Raw genomic sequence first — 25570 nt, 5'->3', positions numbered from 1 at the left:
ACAGGGATGGCAGCTGGGAGCTGTTCTCACATGCTCTTTAATTAAAAGCTCCTGGGCCAGAGTCCATCTGTGACAGGGGCTGTGCCAGGCAGCAGATCGATGAGAAGCTGTCCTCAACGCCAATGTAACACCGAGTGGAGACAGGCGAGAGATGCCCCCCCCCCTTGCTGTGCCAACAACAGCTGTAATTCAATACTTAATATATGGTATGATCTGACACAAGGAAGGGGAGTCAGGGCAGCCTGTTTACTTTTGCTTATTTCTTCTTGACTGGGTGTGCATGAAAGCCTCCTGTGGTTTGCGTCAGAGAAAACACAACTCGATAAGGTTTTCTGTGCAACGAGTGGGGATAGGACGGGGTGGGGCAGAGTTAGTCAGAGCTAGAATTCTGACTCTGTTCATTTGTATCAGAGCTGATCTGCCCACAGGAGCTCAGAGGGAGGCATAGGGGCCCTTTCTAAAATGGGTCACCGGTTAAGTGCCCTTCAGCAGAAATTGAATCTCACCAACTGCCTGAATTGTATTGAGCTGTGCAGGGATAGAGTTGACCTTCAAATAGCAAAGCTCAGGCATAGAAATATATGTGAACAATATCAAGAACGGGTCCGTCAAGAGACGCGTGCTGCATTGTTTATTTGACACTAACAGTTAAATAGTTTTAGTGACGGTGCTGGTGGGAAAAATGGCTTACCTTACCGTCAGCGCCACATCTCGTGCTCTTCCGTTGTATTAAATGAAAGGTTTGCTTGTTGCACATAGCCATGTCATAATGCATCTGTGTGGACAGAGCGCTCCTGTCTTTAATCTGGGCTGCTCCTCATTACTTGGCTCCATGGCGATGTGAAATGTGTCCTACTGAATGTTTTGTATCACAGCCCTCTGGAGCATGAAGCCATTTGTCCCTGCTGCCTGGTGCCAGACATGCTTCAACCCAGATACAGCTTCCTATACAGGGGAGGAAAGCAAAGGGAGGCAAAGAACTAGCACCAATGTCTTACTCTGTATCCTGTCTCACTCTATCGAAGAGGCTTCCTCTCTATACCGCCCGTCATTCAAAGGTGCTGAGCATCTTCTAAGAGCATGGCAAGGCGCTGATTAAACCTGCCTACTGCACGCTACTCTGTCCTCACAGACTGGAGAGACTCACACAATAGTTAGCTCCCCTGATATGAAGGGTAATGAATTTCAATGAAGCTCTGCTTGAATCCATGATTTATGCGTTGGCCTATGTCGAGTGTGTGGCTAAGAGATATTCATGGCCTCCCCGCCTGCTCTCAGAGGAAACAGAGGCAATAGACGTGGGGAGAGCATAGTCTGCTTAACTGCGTCAGCATTCAGAACAGGAGCACTGCAGTTTGAGATTACTCAATTAAACATGTTCGCTTTGACGGTTTGCTGTGCACAGGATAAATGGATAAAGATGAGATAGCCTTCATCAGAGCAATGTAGCAATGTAGAGTACCTAAACAATAAATTACAACCCTGCTTAGTTTTTTGTCCCTAGATACGTGAGCTGCAAGCAGTCTCTCCTGCATAATTGTACTTCTGGGAGGAATTTAACATGGCCACCCCCCAACCCAATACGCACCATAGCTTTGAGCAAAAAGGCCCAGGCTTCCCACTATAGGTTGATGTTCTTGTTGGACGCCATCAAAACCCCACCAAAATGCTGATTTGCCTCCGCCGCCCCAGAGGATAGTCTCCCCCTGCATCCCCTCGCTAACCCAACATGGCAAAAGCCTGCAGCAGTGAAAACATCAGCAGCGTTCCTCTGCTCCCTGCCTACCCCTCTCTCTTTTCACTCCATCTCTGGTCTGCTCTCTATCTCTTTCTCCCTCTCTCTCTTTGTCTATTCTCTCTGTCTTGCGTTGCATCCTCAGTGATGATTGACTCTCCAGAGTAAAGGGAAGCTGAATCCATGGCTCACATTTCTAGCCCTTTGTGGAGCACAAGAGATTCTTTGTTCAGTAAGTTTTGCCTCAGAGCTTCTGCTGCCTGAAGGCAATGGACAAGATTGAATATTTTTCAGCACCATTTCAGACTTAATTCAGTGAGCATCATGTTTCCGAATCCTGCTGCTGTCGAGCCGAGCCTTGGAGATCAGCGGTCACTCACTTCTAATATAAGTGAGCGTCGCAGAAAAACATATTTTGCCATTTAATTTGATTTATTTGGAGAGATCAATTGAGGAAATGATGAAGAGTGTTGTGCTGATTGTTTGTGTCCAAAATACGGAGCTCTCAGTTTGTTAGGAAACAGAGAAAGATATGGTAATAAGGCCACACAAGGCCATTAGCATGTGATTTTCTCTGAGCTTGAAAGGTAAAGAGGGGACTGAAGGCAGTGTTGCAATATTAAAAAAACAGTTATTGTAATGGCTTATAAACAGGTAAACAGAACAGTCACAATAAGAGCCCGTAAGTTTCTGCCAGGAGATCTTTATCGCAGCAAATTAATTTCTAAAACAGGGTCGACCTGTTTCTAAAATGTAATTTACACAAGACACACTGACACAATAGAAAGTATAGATAGGTTTATTGAATTGTTTTTGTAAGGGTTGTCTCACAAGCTAGTCTTTTGTATTTTTTTAGTGACATGGTAAGAGACTGCACAGCATTGTGTCTTACAATTTACAATAATGCCTCTTCTGTGCTCACTGCGAGGCATCTATTAACACCAGTGGCTGTGTAGGAAATGCTTTCTGGATCAGTGAACGATCGGAGGTCTGGGATAAAAGCACACACTGTTGCCCAGCTAGATTTAGACAAGGTGCCAAGATGCATATTTTTAATATCCCAGTGCAATTTTCCTTGTTTAATTTTGTTAATCCATTTTTTTTTTTGTTATACAGAACATGGTGTAAAGGTTGTTTTTTTAAAGATCCAACTGAAAACTACAGAATAGTTGAAAGGTCACAATAAAGCAGAGCCAAAGCCAAAGTCGTATTAAGCGTTATAAATCAACTAAAAGTTAGATAAAAAAAATAAAAAATAAATGCACTGTATAAGCCCTGCTAGACTGCAGGTTATTCGGCTGTAGCGCTGTGATGAATAGACAGAACAGAAACACAAAATAGTCCGCCTGGCCTATACTCCTTTCTGCAGTTACATAAAGCAGACTGAAAATCTGACCATAGAAGAAAATATGATACAGAAACATTACCCATGGCGGTTGGGGAAATGGAGGTTCCAATGTTGCTGATGCTTCAGATCTCCTGGTTTCAGTGTGCCATAAAACTGTCAAATTAGGTCTGTCAAATGAAGCATGTCGTTTATCGCGTCCGATCCATTTGGAACTTTTGCTTTAGAAGGTTTGGTCAAAGCAAAGATGATCAAAACTTGTTTACTCGTTTAGTTGAATTCTCCCATTTGGGGGGAACATTAGCAAGGCTCAAAAATGTTTTGCAGTGAAAAGGAAATGTTGACAAGACTGAAGCCTGTGCTTATCACTGTCATTAGCGAAGGGATAATAATCAACCCAAAGAAAATGAGTGGGAGTAAAATTGTATTTCAGACCACATTACTCAGAAAACCTCCTGATTGCTCTCTTGCAGACTCTATTGATGACTGTCCCAGTAACTGCTTTGGAAACGGTGACTGTGTTGCTGGAACATGCCACTGCTTTTTAGGATTCAAAGGACCTGACTGTGGGCGAGGTGAGTCACACCCTCAGTCATAATGTCTTTATTGATCTACATCATTCAGATACATAACATTTTAGGGTGCCAACCAAATTACATTCACTGCATGACCGGAACAAAGCAATTTCAGTATTAGAATTAGACCTTTCTTATTTAATTAAGCACTACTACTCCTGATGATTTTCTTATTATTTTCCCCGTGTCTCTCCTAATAAAGATTGTGTTATTGTGTTACATATAAAATAACTCGAACAATTGTAGCTGTAGATTATAGGACTTAATTTTTCATTTTTCAATCACTGAAACCAAGGCTCCACACATTTTTCACCAAATTAAAATGACTTTGGGCAATTGTTAGAATTACTGGGACCATATATGCCAACTTTTATTCGACTCTTTTTATCTTTAACAGGCCGTTGTGAAGGTATCAGACATTTGTTTTTTGTTTTTTTTTTTGCAATGGATGCCAAAGTGGAGTTATTTGTGCTGCATAGTACACACCGGAAAGAAAACCTTTTAACATTTTGGTCAGACGCTCATTGTCAGATCGAAGCTTTAGCACACATTCACTATTCTTTGAAGCTATGGTTGGCGGGGTCCATTCAAACGGATGTATGCTGTCTGCTCTTTTCAAAGCTGCGTGTCCAGTGCTATGCAGCGGGAATGGTCAATACCTTAAAGGTCGCTGCATGTGTCACAGCGGCTGGAAGGGCTCCGAGTGTGACGTTCCCACCAACCAGTGCATCGACATCACATGTAGCAACCATGGGACCTGCATCGTGGGAACCTGCATCTGCAACCCGGGCTACAAAGGGGAAAACTGCGAAGAAGGTGATTGCTTTAATAAGTCGCGATAATGTATCCTAAACTTGTAAAGTCTCACATAATATGGCTGCTGCAACCACCTACTTAGCTTGTTAGTGCTTGACATTTAAAAAGAAAACACACGAAGGGAGCGGCTATTAAGTTGATATGGCTTTTTTAACAGTCTATCTCGTAGTAAAGACAGGACACCCTCTATGAAGAGCGTTACAGCCATAACGCTTCACACTCTGCATCCTAGGTGACTTTTCCTGTGTAAATCATGGATATAAGGCATTACGTTAATCGAAATAGTCCATTTATTGTCCGGATTTTCAGACGCAGAATCTGATGTTAATCCATTAGGAACTCCACATTCATGATGCTGGATAAGGCTTGACCAGATAAGATTGAAGGAGCCATTGTGTTTGTCAGCTCTTGAAGGCTCTCATTTCAAGATGAAAAATGGACCCTGGGAGTTTGATAAATGGGGGTTTGTGACATCCATAGGCCCCTATTCTATTTTGGGTGGAGTGTTAGCCATAAGGAGTGGAGGGGAATGTGGACGAGGGCCCTTTAACATTTTTACCTTTCTTCCGTGCGACCTTCAGCCACAATGATTAATTGCCAGGAGAGAGTTTCTTGTCAGTTAGCCTCTGATCTTTGTGCCTTGTGCCCAAACCATCTGCTAAGAGGCGAGAGATCCTGTTTGTCTTACTATAACGGCCTTTATACCCATTTATGTCATGGTAAAGGGGAGCTGCCACGGCGCGGCCTGCTGCTCTCAGTGGCTAGACATTGCTCCTGCTCGGAGCCCGCTCGCCATCTGTGTGTGCCATGCAGATATTGTCTCGTAGAAAGAACGCCATTATTGTGATTGTACGCTCGCACAGCTCCTGTTCCTTACAGCACGAGCACTCATTTAACAATATGTCAAGGGAAGGTATGCTATAGAAATAGGCATTAATTTGATATTTGCATACTAATTGAGCTGATACTATGTAGACTGATGCAGTGTAGGAAAAGGATGCAGCAGAGGGGAGCCAGTGCAAGGCGGCCTCCGTAAACTATAACTGAGCATGCTCTCTTGCCTAGCAAATCTACTGTTGCCCCGGGCTTTTCCTTACTTACCCCATTTCCTCCTTTACATTCTGTTAATGTAAGTTTTGGCTCTTCCAGCTTTGAACTACTCATCATTATGGCAGCGATTCTCGAGAAACATGCTTTTATTAAGGCACCTTCCCTCTTTGGGAGGAATTTTCATTATGAGATGATGGGAAACTGCCAGCAGGAGTGTGGGCAGTACCTGGCGGTTGGTGCCATAAGCCCCAGTGTGAAGACAGCCATTTAATGTGCTTGTTTGTAAGTCTTTTCTATGGTTTTAGAGAAAGTGGGCCCCCACACATCAATTTCTGTGTGTTCTTTCTGTGCATTCATTGGACATGTGCGACGCCAGCTGCAGCTGAGCTGTGGCCCGCTGCAGTTGCCATTCTACTCGGGCTCAAATAGAAACGGCAGGTTGCTTCTGAAAGAAGGAAGCAGCAGGTGACCGGTGTGTCTGACATTGTCTCTTTGGAACCCTTTTAGTGGACTGCCTGGACCCAACATGCTCTGGCCGAGGGGTATGTGTCCAGGGAGAGTGCCACTGCTTTGTGGGGTGGGGCGGGCCAGGATGTGAGAGCCCCAGGGCGTCCTGCATGGACCAGTGCTCTGGACATGGAGCTTTCCTGGCAGACACCGGAACCTGCAGCTGTGATCCCAGCTGGACAGGCCATGACTGCTCTACAGGTGAGTGCTTCTCTCAGTTGAGTGTAAACACGGGCAGAATTCCCTTACACTGATCACTGCTGATTTAGCTTTGATTACCAAGTTAACATTGCATTAGTTATGTTGAATTAGCCAAGGTTTATTTAATTTTTTTTTTTTTTTTTTTGCAGGGTGCAAACAGCAATTAGCCTTACCTCTTACGGTATCTGCTTATGAAAAGCAACATCTGTGTCGAATGTTATTAAAACTATGGCTACAATTTTGTTTTAAGACATAAAAAGGACTGACATACTATATCCACTGAACAGGAAGAACGTCCACTGGACTAACATGCTAACCAGCTAACACCGGTTCATTGCACCTTAAAAAATAAATGATCATTAGAGTTGTTTAACGTTAGACAATCAAAACAGCTATTAGTTGGAAAACAAAGCAAACTTACTCATGAAGTAAGTTGAGAAAAAACTGATAAAGTCATACAGCAGTTGAAGGAGAAAAATAAAGTTTTATCATAGCTCTTTTTAGATGAAACCTCATTCCAACCTACAGTATATTTCTAGTTATATCACACTTCTTTATCCTCAACTTTTGACAAATAGTCACCATAGTCAGTGAATATTTTAGCAAATATAATTTATCTCCTTTCAGTGTTTGCAAGCATTAGCTTTATCACAGTCAACAGCGACAACATGTAATAACCTTGACATCTCGTTTAGTTCACCTCTGATAACATCACAGCCTTTTCTTCAGGATTTATTTCACTGCCTGATTCAATGTAACTTTGAAAATTGCTTGACTCCTCACAGAAGTAAACATATCTGATTATGTTAAAAGAGAATGGCTCGTATAAAAAAGCCTCAATTTTTCACATCAATGATCAGTTGGAGGTCCACGGCGAGCAATCAAACTGTGGTTGATTTTGCTCTAAATGTATTCCTGTTACGAATGGCTTCATCTTCAAACCTCCACATGGTTTGTTGGCAGCCGCTGAAAAGAGGGAAACACGCATAGTAGGGGTATTGTCAGAGGCATGATCTAATACAAGTTAATGCTCTTACTCGACTTCTGGCTTTCTTCACGTCGGCACAAGGCTAACGGCTGATGATAGCTTTTTCTGCTCTGGAGGACTGTTCCCAATGTGCTCATTTTGTCCATGGGGAATGTGCTCTCTTGGTAGTCAAGAATAGGCTGAGCAGAAGATATAGTTTTACAGCCAGAATATACCTTTCTCGAGGCTCTGAGGGTGAAAAAACTGACGGCAGCCTGCCTGTTGAAATGCACCAATAAAGTATTCTTACTGGAAAACCTCAGTGAACTTAGGGGTAGATTGTTAAAGAGCTGTCAAATGGAGTTATCTAACATAACTGACTTGCACTGTTGGCAGACGCAAACGTTCCAGGGAAAATGTATTTTTATTGTGAAAGCCAGCTGAAGAATTTCACACTTTTCCACACGTATGAATGCTCGCGAGACTACTTTTCATGTTTTAAGGTGATTTTCTGGCAGATAAAAGCTCCAGAAAGCTCCGTTTGAACAGACGCCTGATATTTTGATAATCAGCGCAGCTCGGTTTTGTTGAGGCTGATACAGTTGCAGCCTTCAGACGCTTTCATTTAACGACGCAATTTGTATGCGCGCAAAATATTTCTGAAATGAGAGTTTTAATCCTGCAGTCACTTGGATCCCTGAATCCTTTTATATTCCAAGCAGACACAATGACCTATTAGGTAATCCCAGGGATTTTGAGGGAAATGGGCAGTTAGTCTGAGTTTGCCTCGCAGAGAAAAGGCTCTGTAAATGATGATGTGTTGGCTCTTTATCCGCCTTTATCCCGTTCATTGTAGAGCTTTCTGTGGTCTAATACAACTCTAAGCTTGGCAGTTTGGTAGCACAGCTAGCAGCCTATAACCTTGTAGACGAGGGGAAGAAAAAGATGGAAAGCTTTCAATATATCTTTTAAGATTCTTTAATCCCCCACTCCCCCCAATTCTTTCAAGTCACAAACTCATTTTCTCATGTGGCTCGGAAACAGTACGACCTGGGTGTGCACGGTCGGAAGTAATACTGTTACAAGCCATAAAACAATGCCTGAGGTTTTATGTCCTTTAATATGTGTGTTTTTATGCCATTTTTGCCATTCTCCCACCCAGAGGAAAGTTTGTTTACACGGTCCTTTAGTGCAAATGGTAACGGCCGTCATGGGGACGGGGGTATTTCTCACTGTGGACTCCTCTGGCCACGGATAATGAGGGTTTGCCTGCAGGCTATAATTGCATCTTTATCACGTTAAAGCCTTTTCCCGTGTTCCAAGTGAACAGTTGTCTCACAGTCAGTTTGAGTCTGTTGTCTCCAAACAGTATGTATTCTGATAATTTGGTATGGTCAGTTTGTGCATTTCTTTTTTTATTCAACATATGTGCTAGTGAGATCACTCAAGATGTTCATTATTATCATTAGCACCTCCTATTTAACTGTGTTAATATTGTCTTCGGAGGACGTAGAAGGCTTAGATCCGCGCTAAATAGTTAGAAAATGATTGATGGTTTGTTTGCATGCGTAATGAGTTTTGTTTGTGTGTGTGTGTGTGTGTGTGTGTGTGTGTGTGTTTGTGTATGAGTGTGTGTTTAAGTTGACATAAGGGCCATTGATTCAAATGCTTCCTGCATACGGTGCCTATAAATCAAAAGTCAGATGTAAAATTAGCATTTTCACATTTTAACAGTGCTGAGCTGTAATTAGCAGGGGAGAGTCATTTTTAAAAGCTTTTTTTTAAGCTGGTAATGTCATGTTATGGTTTGTGGCTGAAAATACCACTCAAATTTAATTTGTAGCAATGACAAAATAGGCAGTGTTAAGGCCCGTAATTGACTTATTAAAAGATTTTACCTCCAGTTTGGTCCCCTGTGGTCATATTTGAATTGGCTTGGCTAATAAGCCAGGAATACATGGTTATTGTTCCTCGTTGCCCATACTGCTAAGCCTCTTTTTTTTTTGTTAATAAAGAGGTTAACATTTCAATGAGATTCATAATAAATCTGTCACTGTTTAATTTCTTTGAGCTTTCGTCTTGTCATACTCTCCCTCGAGTTCATGAGACGTGGGTAATGTCCCGGGCTCTATCGCAGCCTGTCAGGGAGGTCTTTCAGCTGCCACACAATAGCGCCAGCCAAGCTTTACTGTGGCTCCGTCTCTCAGTCTCCTTCATTCCACGAATGTACTTCCTCCTCTCCTCCACTGCACTTAGGTAGAATTAAAACAGCACATTGACATCCTATGTCTTAAATCCTTCTGAGGAGCCTGAAGCACATAGTAAAGCATGTGACAAACCTGTATGTACGATAAAGGGAATACAGTAACATATGATTCATTCAAATCTGAGTGCTGATAATTTTTCAATTCCTACAAGAAGTTCCAGCTGTGCATTTTTTTTCCTCTTTAGCCCCTTTGTGGCAGAAAGAGTTGAATTTACAAAGAGGAGAAGAGGCTAGGAGAAGAAAACGTCTGCTAAGGCTGCCACAATCCATGTCTTTTCTTTGTAATGGACTTATTAGATTTGTATTGTCAAAAAGGATTGCCCCTTATGAGGTGCAGGAATTTCTTTTCAGCGGCCATCAGACAAGGTAGTGGAGCGTGGCCGCCTTTCCTTGACAATAACTCCTGGATTTGTCTTTTCTTCACCCTTGTTTCCTTGTCCAACCACCGCCTTGTCTTCCCTTTCCATCTCCACCCCCCCCTTCCTTCCTTTCTGTCTGTCTTCCCCCACGCTCTTCTTTCGTCTTTTTCTATGTCCCTGTCTCCCACAGAGATTTGTGCAGCGGACTGTGGTGGCCATGGCATTTGTATGTCGGGCAGCTGCCGCTGTGAAGACGGCTGGATGGGCACTGGGTGTGACCAAAGGGCGTGTCACCCTCGCTGCAACGAACATGGCACTTGCAAGGACGGCAAATGTGAATGCAGTCCAGGCTGGAACGGAGAGCACTGCACTATTGGTAGGATGAGAAGAAGTGCTGGTTTGGGTGGGGGTCTGTGTGTGTACGTCTGTGTGTTTGCGGGGCCAACAAAGGCGTAGGCTGTCCGTCTGCCTGCGTCTGTATGAAGTGCTGGGTGTGTGGGGAAGGGTCCAGTTGGAGAGGAGAGGGGGGGAAAAGCATGCTTAATTGAATTTGTGCAACTCGGTAAAGCATGAACAGGTTTACTCAAGGATCTGAGGCTTGCCTTCATGCATTTTAATGTGGGAATGTGCTAAGGTGTCCTTTCATTTTACTCACCCTTTTCCTCATCTATTTATTTGCTTCTTTTTTCCATTTACTTTCAATTTCTAATTCTGACACGTGAGTCATTGTGAGCAGGTCAACCACTACATTTAGCCTTATGTTTATACCAGCAGTAGTTCCTCTGTAAACTCTTGCAGAAGTTGAGGTTTAAAGACCTTGACTGAATGTCAAGAGGTTTCGTGAAAACCTTGGAGCTGCTGTGTGTTTTGTAGTGTATTTCATAACGCTTTAGCAGAGTTTGCCCGCAGTGCCTCGTGGGCTGATAATGTTGGCTCTTTTTTATTTTTGCTAAGAAATAGAGAATAGTTAAGACGCTGAAGAGGCCGACTGAACTGATCTTTATAAAGTGTCCGTAACACTTGATATCAAAAATGTACTTTCAATATCTCTGCTACTTCGGAGTTCTGGAAGAGCGGGCATTGCTCTTGTGAGCATTTGTTTGTCATAAGGGACGGTAATATGTAAATACCGTTTGAAATGGCCACCGACACGAGGGAGCGATGGTGTTATATTTGAGTAACGGGGATTGATTTTCTGACGGTTTTCATTGTTGAGCTGTAACTTACACTCATTAAATCATTAAGTGTTTTAATATAGTTAGCTTTCATGATATTTGATGTCAAGACTGTCAGGACGCCTCCAGACACCCGAGGAGACCATCCAGAGGACACGCAGCGCGACGCCCGCCTTGCTCATCTTTCCGTTCCTGTGTTGCATCAAAACTGTTCTCCCCTCTCATTTTATCTTCTCTTATATTCCACTCTCGACTCTTCCTTGTTACGTATCGGCGAAACGTAAATTACTTTATTATAATACTCAAGTAGTGTAGTTAAGTGCAGTGTTCGGATATTTATACTTAGAATGCATTCCACTTGAATTGTGTAGTGTGTCATCACTGGGTTGCACATACAACGGATGTGTCTGCGCAATGAATTGAAATGTTATTGAAACCAAATATGGCAAGGTGCAATTTAGCCGCAATTTTTTTAATAAACAAATGGAAAATATGACATTCTCTTAGCCACAAATTGTTCTCCAGACCGGGAGAAAGGACGTGTTTGCTTTGTAGAGACCCCAACAGATGTCACATCATCCTGATTTTAATCACCATTCTTACACGGCAGCCGTAATATCAAAATAATAGCAGTGTGACTTTTTTTTCTTTTTTTTTTACCATATCCTGCAGCCCTAGTGGCAGTCAAATAAAATAGTACATATTCTTGATTTAATGGCAGGTAGCTACCCAATAGAAGAGTACTGTGTTCATACTATTTCGGTCTAAGCGAAAGGTCCACCACTTCTTTGTTGACAGTGGCCACCTAACATGGTAGCTCTCTCATTATCATTCTATGATCCAACTGCTCAAGCATCGGAGAGGATGTGGGAACACAATGGCCATCTCTTCCCCCTCTGCCAGAGCGTTTCAGTGAGCAGACATTTGCAACTCCCACACATTTGTGTCAATAGGGAGACGGGACAAAAGTTGAGAATTGTCTTATAGGTGAACGCTTTATTCTGTATTCAAGCAGACAAAGATAATTTTTCTCGCAGTATTCTCATGCATATCTTGGAGCAGAGCTGCCTGAGTGCCAGAGCATTGACTCAGTCTGTGAATGTTTTATATGCTGGCCTTACATTATTGATGGCCCTTTTATAAGTGCCATATTGAGATCCCCACTCCCTCGACAAGAATATTCCTCAGTGTCATCCATTAAGAAGCCAAAGATCTCAATTTAAATCAATTTTCATTATTGAGAGCTCCGCGTCAGCCCCGAGCCCCATGCTGTGGAGCACAGCAGGTCCAGTCGCCCCTCCATTGCCGAAGCCTCTGGTGACCTCATCGTCTATATAGAGGTGTTTCAAGATTAAAAGCGCTTTTTGTTGAACACCCTGACCTGCGCGGTATTGCTAGAAAGATTTAAGGCTGGTAATATGTGCATCAATCACTTTGCTTTTGAAAGACTCCCCAGAGAGATTCTGCCCGATCCTGGCACTTGATGAACGGGGACAGATTGAAATGTTCTTTCGAAACATATCACTGTTTATCCTTTCTCGCACTCTTTACTTATTGCTCTCTCTTTCTCTCCGTCTCTCATTCTCTTTCTCTGTGTTCCACAACCCCCGTCTCTGTTCCATCTCCATCCCTCTCCCTCTGTGTTGGATCGTAACGTGTTGTGTTGCTTGTAATGCATGATTTTGCTTCATGCCTGCACTTTTTCTTTGGTATTTTTTATTTATTTTTTATTTACCTTTTGTAATGTAAACTAACACCTTGCCTTGCTGTCTTGTCATGGAAGTGGCACTGTTCAAACCTCCCTTATATGTCCTGTCTTTTATCTCCCAAGCTCACTATCTGGATAAGGTAGTGAAAGGTATGGCATTCCTCCTTCCTTCCTTCTATTTTGCCCTCCTGCCATTGTAACTCCAGCCAGCATTAACAAGTCATGCACACACACCATGCTCTTCCCCTACATTGACATATGCAAACACTATGCACCTCTTGTTGCCCCAAACAACTCATTCTAAAGACCCCCACCTCCCATCAACTCTTTTGCCATATTATCGCACAGTAATCTCCACTTAGCACTTTCGCACCCGGTGAGTCAAGTTGTGCTGCTTTCTTTACGTGTTGAATATTTGGTTTGTGTGCGGCATTGCTTTCTCGAAAAGGGGGGACGTCGGGAAAGGGGTTCTTCATAACCTGTGCTATGCATTATGTATGAATGTGCAGCTGTGAGCAGCGCCTGATAGGTGCTGAGGCCGCATCCTCTCTAATTAAAAGAGTTCATGGTCTGGTTGGTGCAGGGCAAGCAGGGGGTGGAGGCTCTGCAGCAGCCCTGCCTCTCTGCCTTCAGCACCCTCTCTCACTCTCACTGTGTCCTTGGTAATGGACCACCTGGCATGAGAGCGGCTGCCAGAGGAGTCCTTCGAACACTTGCAGCCTCACGTTTGGAGCTGTTTCAGGCAGGCTCGGGCAGGGCTCAGCAGGGGCTCCTCTCTGAAAGGGCTGCCAATTAAGTTGAACTGATGCCAAAAGAGAGTGGATCTTTATTTATCCTTCTAATAAACATTCGGAGCTTACTAATCATCCGTCTCCATTGGTCTAACCAGAGTTGTTTGTCCATTTGCTCAATAAAAGGACGGCTAATGCCCAGACGTGTCTAGGAGGCGAGGCACTCTCTAATGGCATTAGCCTTCAACTGTGAGTCCATTCCTTCAGGGAAACGAGAAGAAAATGGATGAGGGATTATTTATTTTTCTTATGATTTTTAATGCTCCACAAGTTACCCCCTTTGTTCCGCGCGCTGATTGCGCCATTCTCCATTTACCTTTTGAAATAGATTCCATGGAGCTTTTCACAGTTGAACAAAAACCCAAATTTCTATTCGACAGCAGAAATGCGACTCTTCACTGGCCTGACAATCACATTAAATCACTATTAAACCCTCAACAATATAAATGAACAACAATCCTCCATACACCATGATGTAATGCATCCTCCATTTTTCTATATTACCGCAAATGGCTGCTTTTTCTTCAGTTAATAAAAGCAGTCAGATGAATCTGATCTTTTATATTTTTTCATTATTTTTATTCTTTTATTTTTACAAAAATCTGACCTATATAAAAAAACGCTATATCTTTTCAATACTAGTATTTGTGTAAACCACCTCAATATATTAACATTACAAAAAATAAACAAAAGATTAAAAAAAAGGTTTTCATGTCGCTGTACTTACTGAATGTGCAGACATGACAAACACGACTGATGCACACACACACACGCCTCTCTCAGAGCCCGATGGCGGAGTTGACAGCGCCTTCTAGATTCTTGCCTGATTAGCCGGGCTCGCTGTTTTGTTTATGGTTGCTGGCTCCAGCTCAAGATGAAAACGGTTAAAGTGGTTTGGAATTGTTTTGGGGCAGATTTTACGCAGAGCGTGCATCTTGTCCAATTCCTGCTTCCCAGTAAGTTAATACAATCTTAAATTTCCCTAGATGTCCACTTTTCGAAATCTGGGTGCGTTTTTTTTTTTTTTTTTATCACTTGCTGCCTCCCTCCCTCAAATCTCCCAACATATTGAAGTAACGTTAACCCACAGCTCCATTCAAGACAGTAACTGCCTAACTTAATAACTTTAGTTGGCTACAATTGTGTTGCGTACACACTTCACGATTATGCAGAATCTTCCATGTCCGTATCGCAAAGCAACTTACAATCACACGATTTTCATAGCTCCACTCTACAGTAGGTGTAAAGTATAAATGAATGGCTACCACTGAGAAGGCTCGGTGCTTACATTTTTTATATACCGGAATTTAGATGTGTGTGTAAATGTGAGCCGTTCATTGATCCATGCCTGCATTATGACTCATGTCATGATATTGTCCTTTCTTTGTATCGCGACGCCCAAAAAATGAAGCTGACGCATTACTCAGCTCATCATTGGATCTACAGCACACATCTGATCTATTCTTAGTGCCGCTTCTGCCTTTTATCTTCCGCAATACTTATCTCTGTTTCTTCCTTAAACTGATCTTTTTCCCTTTAATACACGTCTCTCATTCACCACGCCGGCGTCTCTCTCTTCCTTCTCGCGCGTTCTCATTCACCCACTCTTATTCTCCCTGTGTGATGTAAGAGCATTGAGACAGCTGCCCCAGACTCTTTAGTTGATAAAGTGGGTCAGCTTAACATTCTCTCTATCAAGGCAGCTCGCTAACAACACAAACTGTGACAGACTTTTGCGTTTGATATCTAGAGATGTTACCCTCTGCCTCTGCCTCTGCCTCTGCCTCAGCGAGGGGATACGAATCACAAGGTAGCAGATAAATGCCAAACACCCCTAGAAAAATGGGTGAGATAATCCTCTGAGCTACGTCCTTGCGAGGACCTATCCAAAAAAGAGACGGACGAACGTTTCACCTGTCTTTCTGCTCCAGTCTGCTTTTAGCTTCCCTGGGGTCGCATGGCCGGGAATAAGCAAGCAGAGTCCTCCCCTGCATAATGCAACCAAGCTCAGCGTTATCCACTTCCTACTATCCTTCTATGTTGCGTTTATGCTTCTCTTAATGACAGAACATGCTATCTACCTAAAGGTATTTTCTTATTGATTGTTAATTACGAGTCTGGAGACAGTTTAACAAAAAAAAAAGAACAAATAATGATATAAACGTGTTTTCAATAATTAATGCAGGGCTGTTGCAGCTCATCTCTTATGCAGATGAAAGTGCAGTAATGCTTTGATCATATTGATGGTCACATTCGAAAATCACATAAAATCGGATCTAATTATGTGCAGCAAGGCCTGCATATACACCACTGCTCTCATTACCCAGCAGCAGTAGCTGCATAGATACAAGAGGCCAATCTACTGTAGTAATGAGTGAATATTGATTTAGAAGATCCTTCTTATCTGATTTTACTGCAAAGGGATATTAGAAGCTTCACAAAAGGTATATCAAATTAATCAACTTCAGCTGAGGGTCATTATGAAGCCACCCTCACCCCTTTCAAATCTTAACATGACTTTAGTCTATTGCTATCAGAGGCTATTAGCAACAAACCATTGTCATCAAAAAGCCCACATTGTTGTCTCTGTTTTATTGCTGGCGTTTGTTAACAAACAATCTACCCACAGCATTTATCTGTTACCCGTTAAGCCTGCTTCATTTGATATTCTGTGCCAACCTCTGTCTTTGTCCTTTTTTGTTACACAGAGGGCTGTCCTGGTTTGTGCAATGGAAATGGTAGGTGCACTCTGGGTAACAATGGCTGGTACTGTGTGTGCCAGCTGGGCTGGAGGGGCACTGGCTGTGACACCTCTATGGAAACTGCCTGCAGTGATGTCAAGGACAACGATGGAGGTAAAATCACAAACAGCACACAGCTTTGCCTTCTGACAAGCATCAACAGGGACAGACTCTTAACTAGACTCGATTTGACTGTAGAATTAACCACCTTTGTTCGGGAGGATATACTGTACCTGCTCCGTGCCTTACAGGCTCAGTGGTACCCTCGTGCAGGCGAGGATGAGGAATGGTTTCCAGTCAGTCACCTGGACAACAGGTTTTTATTAAAAAGCAGCGGTAGCTGGCCCGAGGCCTCGCGCATGCACTGGCCCCAGGAGGAAGTCCCTGCTCTGCCCTCTAACTAGCCCCGAGCAGAGCCAGGCACACACACAGAGCCAGCCAGGGGGCTGTACCACTCTCGAGGCCAAATGGGAGACGTGACTTCCTTTCTTCCAGACCTCATTCTGGGCTTGAGCTATGTGCTAGCCCCGCTTATTTATGCAGGGGCTGTTTGTCTCCCCATCACAGTGCAGGGACTATAGAGCTCTCACTGGCAAAGACGGGGTGCTGCTGGGGATTTGACTGACTCCTGACAGCAGGGTTTATTTTTATCACCCATCTGGCCAGATAGGCCCCTGAAAGCGAAGGGTTTGGAGTCCAATGACCCACTTCAGAAAAGTAAAGTGCAGCGCACAGCAGCTCTTTCTGTCTTGTTTTATTTCATGCAGATTACAGGTAGAGAACGACAAGCAGTGCTAGAGCTGTTGAAAGGCTCCCCAGGATGAGACTTCCAAAACATGGATTTCAAACAGTCAAAATGAATAATACTCCAATGACTCAAATATATTTGCTTAGTTTCGTCTGCCAGGTGTTTGTCCAGGCTGTTGTTTAATGAGGGGGTGTGTGTGTGACTTGTTTGACCTTGTCAGATGGCCTGGTGGACTGCATGGATCCAGACTGCTGTCTGCAGGCAACCTGTCACACCACCTCTCTGTGTGTGGGCTCCCCGGACCCCCTGGACATCATCCAGGAGACACAGATGTCCTCTACACAGAGCAACTTGAGGACTTTCTATGACCGAGTGCACTTCCTGGTGGGCAGGGACAGCACCCACATCATTCCCGGTGCCAACCCCTTCGATGGAAAGTGAGTGACAGCACCCAGTGCAACATTCTGCAACAAGTTCTTATTCCCCTGGGAAGAGATTTCTGTCGTCAACACTGAATTGAATTATCCTTTTTCTGCATTATCGTTTGTTTCTCATGCGTCAGTTTCTTGTGAGATCATACATATTCAGCTGAGTCAGTTAAATAAGTAACTGCTGGATTTAATGTGTTCCTCATTTTAATTATCGACTCACTTTGTATTCACAGTTGTATAGCTCTGCTCATTTCCTTTGATTTTACTGTGATTAAATCTGTGTTTGCGTTATAGCAAACATCACAGTCTATGCAATTCAAGTAATGACATGTCAGGTGCAAGCACAAATCAATCAATGGATTTAGTTGGTTTTTTTACATCATTGATATAGGCCATTGCTGTTCCAATGCTATGGTTATTGCACTGACAGATCTTAGCGATTGTGAAACATTTGCGCTTTTTTAAACCCAGATGACCCAAAATGTCAGTGTGCGGGCGTTGTTATAGCTACAGCCGCAGGAGGCTGAAACGGACAGGGACCGGTGGCATGCATAACTAGAACGATGATAGACAGATGATGATGGACAAACATAGCATGCGGCAAAAAGCAGGAAGCCTTCCCTGGCACGAACGGCATCTCATATTCATGTATTGTGATTACTTTTACTGTAATCCATCTGAGGCCCACTCCCAGAGGCAGAGCTCATGACACCCCAGCCATGGAATCCAAGATGCTTTTATATCAGGCAGGATGGCTGTCAAAGTCCCAGAAGATTCCCCTGCCTCGCGTTTCCTTTGTCTCCTTTTCTTTTCATCTTTAATCGCTCGTGAGGCTGTGTCACCTTATTTGCATCCCACTTGCTTGTGGATCCCTCTCATCTTGGCTCACAATACTCCTATGAAACAAACGGAGAACAAAATAAAATGAGAATAAAATAGAGTTCTTCAAATTTTGCTCTCTTGTGATACAATTTTTTAAAATGGTGTCAAAAAAGCCAAAAAATGGAAGAAAAAAAAAACAAAACACAGCATGGTGTTGTTATTAAAAGGCTTTTTTTTCTTCTTTGTAAAAGTTATGGCAGAAGGTGGTGGTTTCAAACATTCCTATTTTTAGTCCAGCATAGCTGTTGCTTTGTTCTTGAAGGGAAAATCAATTTCAAAAGTGTCCTCGAGCAGGATCATTTCCTTGAATATAATTTGCAACACCACAGTACATCTGAGTACTGCCTGCTGATGGAGATTTTGCAAATAGTGTGCTGTTTGTTAACCCAATGTGGACACTGTCACTGTGGACAGTGTCTTAGCTCAGGGTTTGCAGTGAAAACATGTTTTTATCTTTATGCTGTCCCTATAAAGCACATTTGTCTTTGTATTACCTCTGCCAAAGAGGTTAATTTTTTCACTTATGTGTGATTATTTGTTGATTGGTGGTTTGTTAGCAAAATTAAACTTAAATGGACGCCCACAAAACTTGGATGGAGGATGAATCTCAGTCTAGAGTAGACCTCATTAACTTCTGGTGTGGATCCAGATAAAAGGGATGGATGCAGGATCTTTTTCTCGCTTTCTTTAACATTGCCTTTAAAAAAAACAAAAAACAAAAAAAAAAACATTAATGGTTATTTCTCAGGGAATAGTGCATGGCTGTTTGGAGTATTAAGGTGGCTGAAATCTATGAGTGACTAAAATTTGATGCAGACCCCAGATCTGGTGAGCTTGAATTATGGTGAAGCAGCAACGGGTGGTTGAGAATTTAGTAATCCAGGGCTATCGTGTTTGATATTGGATGAGGCTTGAGTAAATTGAAGGGGACTGTTGGCCCTTTGGCGAAGATAGCCGCTTTACTGAGTGCCATTCTAGTTTCTCAGTTAGTTATCTGCATCCGCTGCCTGATTTTTGAACTTTTGCTGGTAGTGTCAGCCGACACTTCAGGAAAGCACTTGTAACACACTTTCTGACATTTTCCCTCATTGACATTTTTCTGGCTTTCAAGAACCACTCAACATTTTGCAGTTCTTCAGTGGACAGAGGCGTAGAGGGTTGAGTAATACTCTTGTCTCTCTCACAAGGAGATGCAGCCATAAATAAGTAAAATCAAGAATCCAGATATGAGCTGCAAGATTGGAGGCCTCGGCTCACCTAAAAATATCAGTGGTAATCTATTATTCATGCTTGGTATTCATTCCCCACCCACCGACAGATATGAGCGGTTATGACAGGGGACTCTGGGACTAAGATGAGCCTCACAGGCATGGTCTCAGCATCTTTCTGATATCCCTGCCCTGGTCACCTGATCATCTCTTAATTGATCCATTAACCACTTCCTCATGCTGGTAGACATGTCCGACTGCTATTTCTGATGTTTCCCACCACAAAAAGTGGCAAAGGTGCCACGGAATAAAGCATCTGCCACTGCATAAAACGCCTCGCCTCTCCACCATGACACATAATACAAGAGACTGCCAAGGCCCAGCAGTGGCTGCTGCTGACTAGAATAGTGAACAGGGACTTTGTCCGTGGAACAATTTGGGCAAAGATTGATAGCTGGCTTATAATAGCAAGGTAAAAGCCATTCGCTTCATTTACAAGCTTGCACTTTTATTCTTTTATTTATAACTCTTTTATTAGCATTAGGCCATTAGTGTCAGAAAATCTCTTGTTTGTTTTGTTCTCAGTGTGCGCTAACCCTTTTAGCAGCATTATATATTTGGAGCTAAAAATTTACATTGTCGTCTGCTCATTTTACACTCTCCCGTGTGCTTAGTTGCCCACAGGCAGGGAATGAGAGGGCTGCAGTGACATGCTTATATTTGCAGCAGGGTTTACCCTATAATCAAGTCATTTGCGTGGGTAATGATGTTTTTGTTGCTACTGCTGTGATGGTACCATTTATTAGGCTTGCTCATTGAAAGTTCTCTATACTTAAGCCTGGCATGCATTATTTTTGTATTTGTTTTGTCGGTAATATAACAGAGTAGCGTAGTTTCCTCACAATCAGCTGGTAAAGGGGTATTCCACCTTCAGTTTCCTGGAAAATGTGAACTGTGTGGCAGCTGTGGGTCTTCGATGCTTATTTGTGACTCTCTGTTTTTATCCAAGGTTGTTCAGTTTCATTCAAAGTCTTTGCTTTTCTGGCACTATTCCCTCACATCAGCTAAAATAGGCAGTTTGTGTTTAATTGATGGAACAGTAGATTTGTTCATGACAAACTGCTGCCATTCGCTGTAATGCCCAATCTTAATACACCACTACCACTTAGCCCAGCCCTCCATTTTGCGCATTCATGCCCAGGGGTGGGGTGTACCGATTATTGTTGGGATAGAGGGGTAGGATGAAGTGTCAGGGCTGCATGGCCCTTGAAGCAGATGTTTTTCAGAGGCACAGGGAGCTATTAGAATCCTCTGTCATTTCAGTGTACAGTATTAAGGTCCTTTTCTTTAAAACAAGCATAAAACAATCACTACTAGTTTGCTAGCTAGCGAAAGTCAGGGACAGCAAAGTTGCTGCACTGTGTGGCCCCATTCCATAGGGAGATATTCGCTAACTCTTGACGATCCTAAGTATTAACTAGCTCTCTTCATGTTCCACAAACATATGTAACAGGCCAACTTCATTCACACCCTTAATTAGAAAAGTTCAATTGTTAAACGTTTTCCAGTTGTCACATCAAATAGAGAGTCGGTTGAGAGGAGACGGTTCAAATTGTGCCAGTTCGTCATGTTCAGAGTCGGCGAGGAGAATCAGCCTCATGTGTTGACATCACATACATGACATCAATCCACCCCAAAGCCTCGACTAGACGTCTTGTTATCCACAATTCTCCCTCTTTCAAGTAGATAAACCAGACATGGGTCTTTTCGAGCTCAGGGGCTGCACCTGCTTATTTTTTTTTACGTCCTCACTTTGCTCCGTGTGTGGATGATGTATGATAAATTAGAGGGTGGAGATATTGCGAGGTCCCTTTCGACTTTGTGAATCCTCTCGGACTAGTTAAACCTCGTACGGAGAGGAAGTTTCTGCTGCGACTGCTTCACGCTTCCTTTTGCTGCTCTTTCTTTCTGTTCTATTTGATGTCAATATTTAAATCATTTGTCTTGACAGCGAGGAATCATCTCCCCATGTGGTTCACGGAGGCAGGAAGGAGATAGTTCCACTTTCACAGCTCCATCTGAAGAAAATGTGGATGATTGCCTCTTCAAACAAGACTCTAAAAAAAAAAAACTGTCGGCATGAATGATTAATCTTAGACGGCCAGGCCAGTGCTGGGTTAACTTTTGTAGTAATTCTATGTAAATGCATCCAGATAGATCTTTGGGTGCGAGTCCAAGGATTCAGAGCATTATCTCCTTGCTTGTTTACTGTGCAGTGGTGGACAGCCAAGGACTTCTGAAGGGGACACGGCCTAATTAACATAAAACTGGGTTCCTGGGGACCAGGATAGTGTGGGGTGAATGATCTTGCCTCTGGTAAGGACATGTTGAGGGCAGCTACTAACACACAAGTGTTAATTGTTTCCAGTACGTGGCAGTGTTTAAGACCCAAATGTATTAAAAATAGCCATGGTCTAATGATGAAGTGGCAGCAAAGCATTTGTTAGGGGAATTTTTGTGCAAACGACTACAGAAACGATAGCTGACCATGAGTTGGGCCTCGCTAATGACGAGGGCAGAGCTCAGCGAGGGAGACGTGATACAGCAAGGTCTCAACTCATCAGTTCAGTAAGATTAGGAGGTGAATTTGGATGGCTTCCTACTATTGATTGGTGGGGACTGATGATCAGATCTAATTTATGCAGCTTCTGGAGGCCTGATGTCAGTCTGGAAATCTGTCGAGGTCTTGATAACCAGCCAAGCAAGTCTTCCAATCTGCAGTGCTATTATATTCCCTCTCTTGTATTCTGTAATGGAAAAGATAAATCCTCTTTTTTTTTTTTTAATTAGAGCAAAAGCAAAGTAAGCTTCCTTATCTCATTATCCCGCCATTCTGGGAGGAAAAATCCTCAGAGACATCCTGCTAGGTGCTGTTGGCTCTGTTATGGCTGTTTGCTTTTGTTGTGTACAGTATTTCATTTTGATAGCATCTCTACCTGCTGTATACTTATTCCGCCTGTCTCCGATCCATCCATTTTGCATACATGAAGTGGGCAGACGAGAAACATATGCAGCTGTATGTAGAAGGTTTGTAACGGCGTTGGTCTTCTTCTCTCCCGTGCAGCCACGCTTGTGTCATTCGCGGACAAGTAGTGACTTCGGATGGAACACCTCTGGTCGGAGTCAACATCAGTTTCATCAACAACCCGTCCTACGGTTACACAATCACTCGCCAGGATGGAAGGTAAGATCCCTCTTCTTTATATTGACACACACACACACACACACACACACACACACACACACACACACACACACACAAACAAGAGATGCAAACAAAGAATGCCACTAACAGCTCCCTTAATATGCTGTACGGAGATGTGACAATGATATTTATATTATTGTCAAATAGCGTTGCTTAGCTGTGCTGAATTCTAACGATGGAAGGAGAAAAAAAAAAACACAGTTGCCACCGCAAACTGTGCCGCCATTGATCTGCTTCGTGCTTTCATTTGGTCCAATTTTGGAGTTCTCGGCTCAATTCCCAGAGAAATCAAACAAAGCCCTTCTGGTACACTCATAAGTTATGCTTCAGTAGCAGCAGGGAGGGGAAAGAATAAAATATGCCAATTCAAAGCGGCTCACTGGGCCTATGAAACATAGTGCAGATGGACATTATTTATTTGACAATGGTAGATTTAGAGAATTAAGTGAGACATTTAAGTCTAGGCCACGGACCACCAATTAAATTGCTTTGCATTTGTCCTCTCTTATTGTAGCTCAGCAATACTGTTTTTGCCATTAATGTCAGAGGGGAAATTAATCCTTATCCTAATCTTAATTAGGTTGTGTGATTGTTTTAATTCTTTTTCCATTAGGTCTGCAAATAATGATTAGATTCATTGTCAGTTAATCCGCTGATTATTTTCCTAATCAGTCAATTAGATGTTTAGTCTATAAAATGCTAGAAAATGCCAAACTGTTGACCAGTGTCCCCCCAAAGCCCAAGACGGTGTCCTCGAGTGTCTTGTTTTCGGTCACCACCCAAAAATGATCAGTTTTCTGTCAGAGGTGTAAAGAAGCCCGAAATATAGTCGCATTTCAGGGACTAAAATCAGAGAATTGTGACTTTCTTTTCATGAAAAATAACTCAAACGGATACATATATCATCAAAATAATTGACAGTTAATTAAAAAGTTGACAACTAGTCAATTAATCTATTCACTGCTGTAGCTCTCACATCCATAAAATAATACACACTCGATTGACACTGATCATTCACACTGTCTTCCTCGGACATTTCCACATATCTTCTGCCTCAGCCAGAGACAGGAGACCTCGTCAATAAATTCATCCTCTACCTTTTTGTTGCGGAATTACAGTTCCAACAGAGCCCCCTTCAGAGAAAGATAGATTGTTGTGTGCTGAAGTGTTCGGATAAAACAAGTGGGAAAAAGTCTCTGTTTGGCTTTCTGTGAGCGACTCTGTGCCAGCTGCTTTGCCACCAGGAGAGTTTCTCAGAGAAATCCAGACAAAAACCTCGGACTGTTTTTCAATGTGTTTCTTTGAGCGAAAGAGAAAAAAAGGCCTGAGAGGGAAAAAAAAAACAAACTTTGGCTAATATTGTCTTTATAATTTAATTTCTCTTCTTTTCTGAATATGTTTTTTTGGAACAGATTACACACAAACACAAACACACTATACACGCTCACAGCCTCCAATTCCTCTGTATCTCTCTAAGTAGTCAGTGTTGGCAAGACCTTGTGGCAAACCAAGCCCCTCTATCACAGCGCAGCGTGAATTGGTGTTCGCTCTCCAAGCCCCACTTCCTCCTGACACTTTTATCAGTCACTGACACACTAAAGGCCCACATCTTAGCCGCTGGTTCGATCTTGATCATTCTTGCTTTTCCCCGTTCCTCCCATCTTGTTGTCAGTCTCCTCTTCTTCCTGGTTTTACAGAAATCCCTCGTCTCCACCTCATCATTTTCACCTTCCTCACTTATTTCATCGGCTCTCGATCCCTTCACGCTTTTCCCCCTCCAATCTCCCACTGCCCTTAAGCCTTTCCTTTCAGGGCACTACTCTTTCACTCATTTCCTGTGCTTTGCTTGAGCCCAGGTCTCATGTCCTTTTTCCACTGCGCTGGCTTCCCTCATCTCTTTCCTTTTCCCATTTAATGCGTGTCCCATTTTTTATTATGCATCACTCAGTTTTTTCCTTCGCAAAGCTCAGTACTCTTTCCTCCATTCCAGCATATGTGTAAACACTACTCCATCTCTCAGGTTCCCCTGTAAACATGCCCAGTCTCCTGCAACTCCCCTGCAATCACTGTAAACTGGCTCAGTGCAGCGTGAAATCAGAAATGCACCTGTTCAGCCACTTAGAAATGGGAAAGCTGTCTCAACTCATTTTTATGATGTGTTCTTTATTGTCCACGGGCTTAGTTTTTTAAATTACCTTTTCCACTATCTTGAAAAAGTTTTGTGGCCTAAACAAAAGAGGTTATTTTAGTTTCGGACATTTTCTGACTGGCTGGGCATTCAAACACACCTGTTCCCTTTCAAGCTTGTATGCTACAATAATGAGTAAACTGCTGACATGGACTCCAGTCTATTACATTATTGGGTGCTTGCGAGGATCTCTGTAGGAGCCATGAGAGATGTTGGAAATCCAATGTCCATTTGACTACTTGACAATTTATTAAAAGCTCCCTCTTTTTTTCCCAGGATTGCACAGTATTATTATTATTATTATTATTATTATTATTATTATTATTATTATCGTGGTAGCAATTTACATTACAGCTTGGTAATAACACATTAACAGTAAAGATAATGTTATTTAAAAGAAGGTAATTGTTAGGTATTACCATGTAATAACCAAAGTAATAACCAGGTATTTGCTTGGTATACATAGTGGGTATATCTGGTTAATATTATACTGAAATGAAAAAACAAAGAGCCATAATGATGAGGAAGTGTTCAGTGCAATATTTGGATTTAAAAAAAAAAGGCAACAAGGTTATGTAACATTAGTTCATCCTTTCTTATTTCAAGGTGGTA

The 25570-nt window shown here is 42.7% G+C and overlaps 1 protein-coding gene across 15 annotated transcripts in view; it reads left to right on the top strand.

The window, feature by feature from the left end:
* The window catches only part of tenm4 (teneurin transmembrane protein 4), a 157060-nt gene that overhangs the window by 84195 nt on the left and 47295 nt on the right, over window positions 1-25570 (top strand). For 10 of the 15 annotated variants that reach the window (XM_030396579.1, XM_030396672.1, XM_030396639.1 and 7 more), the window contains 8 exons: window positions 3554-3655; window positions 4277-4471; window positions 6029-6229; window positions 10012-10197; window positions 12828-12854; window positions 16204-16350; window positions 17205-17421; window positions 22630-22749. In XM_030396579.1, the coding sequence (XP_030252439.1) occupies window positions 3554-3655; window positions 4277-4471; window positions 6029-6229; window positions 10012-10197; window positions 12828-12854; window positions 16204-16350; window positions 17205-17421; window positions 22630-22749 (1195 nt within the window). The remainder of the gene's footprint in view (window positions 1-3553; window positions 3656-4276; window positions 4472-6028; window positions 6230-10011; window positions 10198-12827; window positions 12855-16203; window positions 16351-17204; window positions 17422-22629; window positions 22750-25570) is intronic. The other 5 variants (XM_030396680.1, XM_030396665.1, XM_030396630.1 and 2 more) reach the window with 1 other exon arrangement.

This window comes from Sparus aurata, chromosome 2, assembly GCF_900880675.1.
Source record: "Sparus aurata chromosome 2, fSpaAur1.1, whole genome shotgun sequence".
In the NCBI taxonomy this organism is placed as follows: Eukaryota; Metazoa; Chordata; class Actinopteri; order Spariformes; family Sparidae; genus Sparus; species Sparus aurata.
The sequence above is the reverse complement of the archived record's forward strand: the minus strand, read 5'-3'. Positions and strand labels throughout refer to the sequence as shown.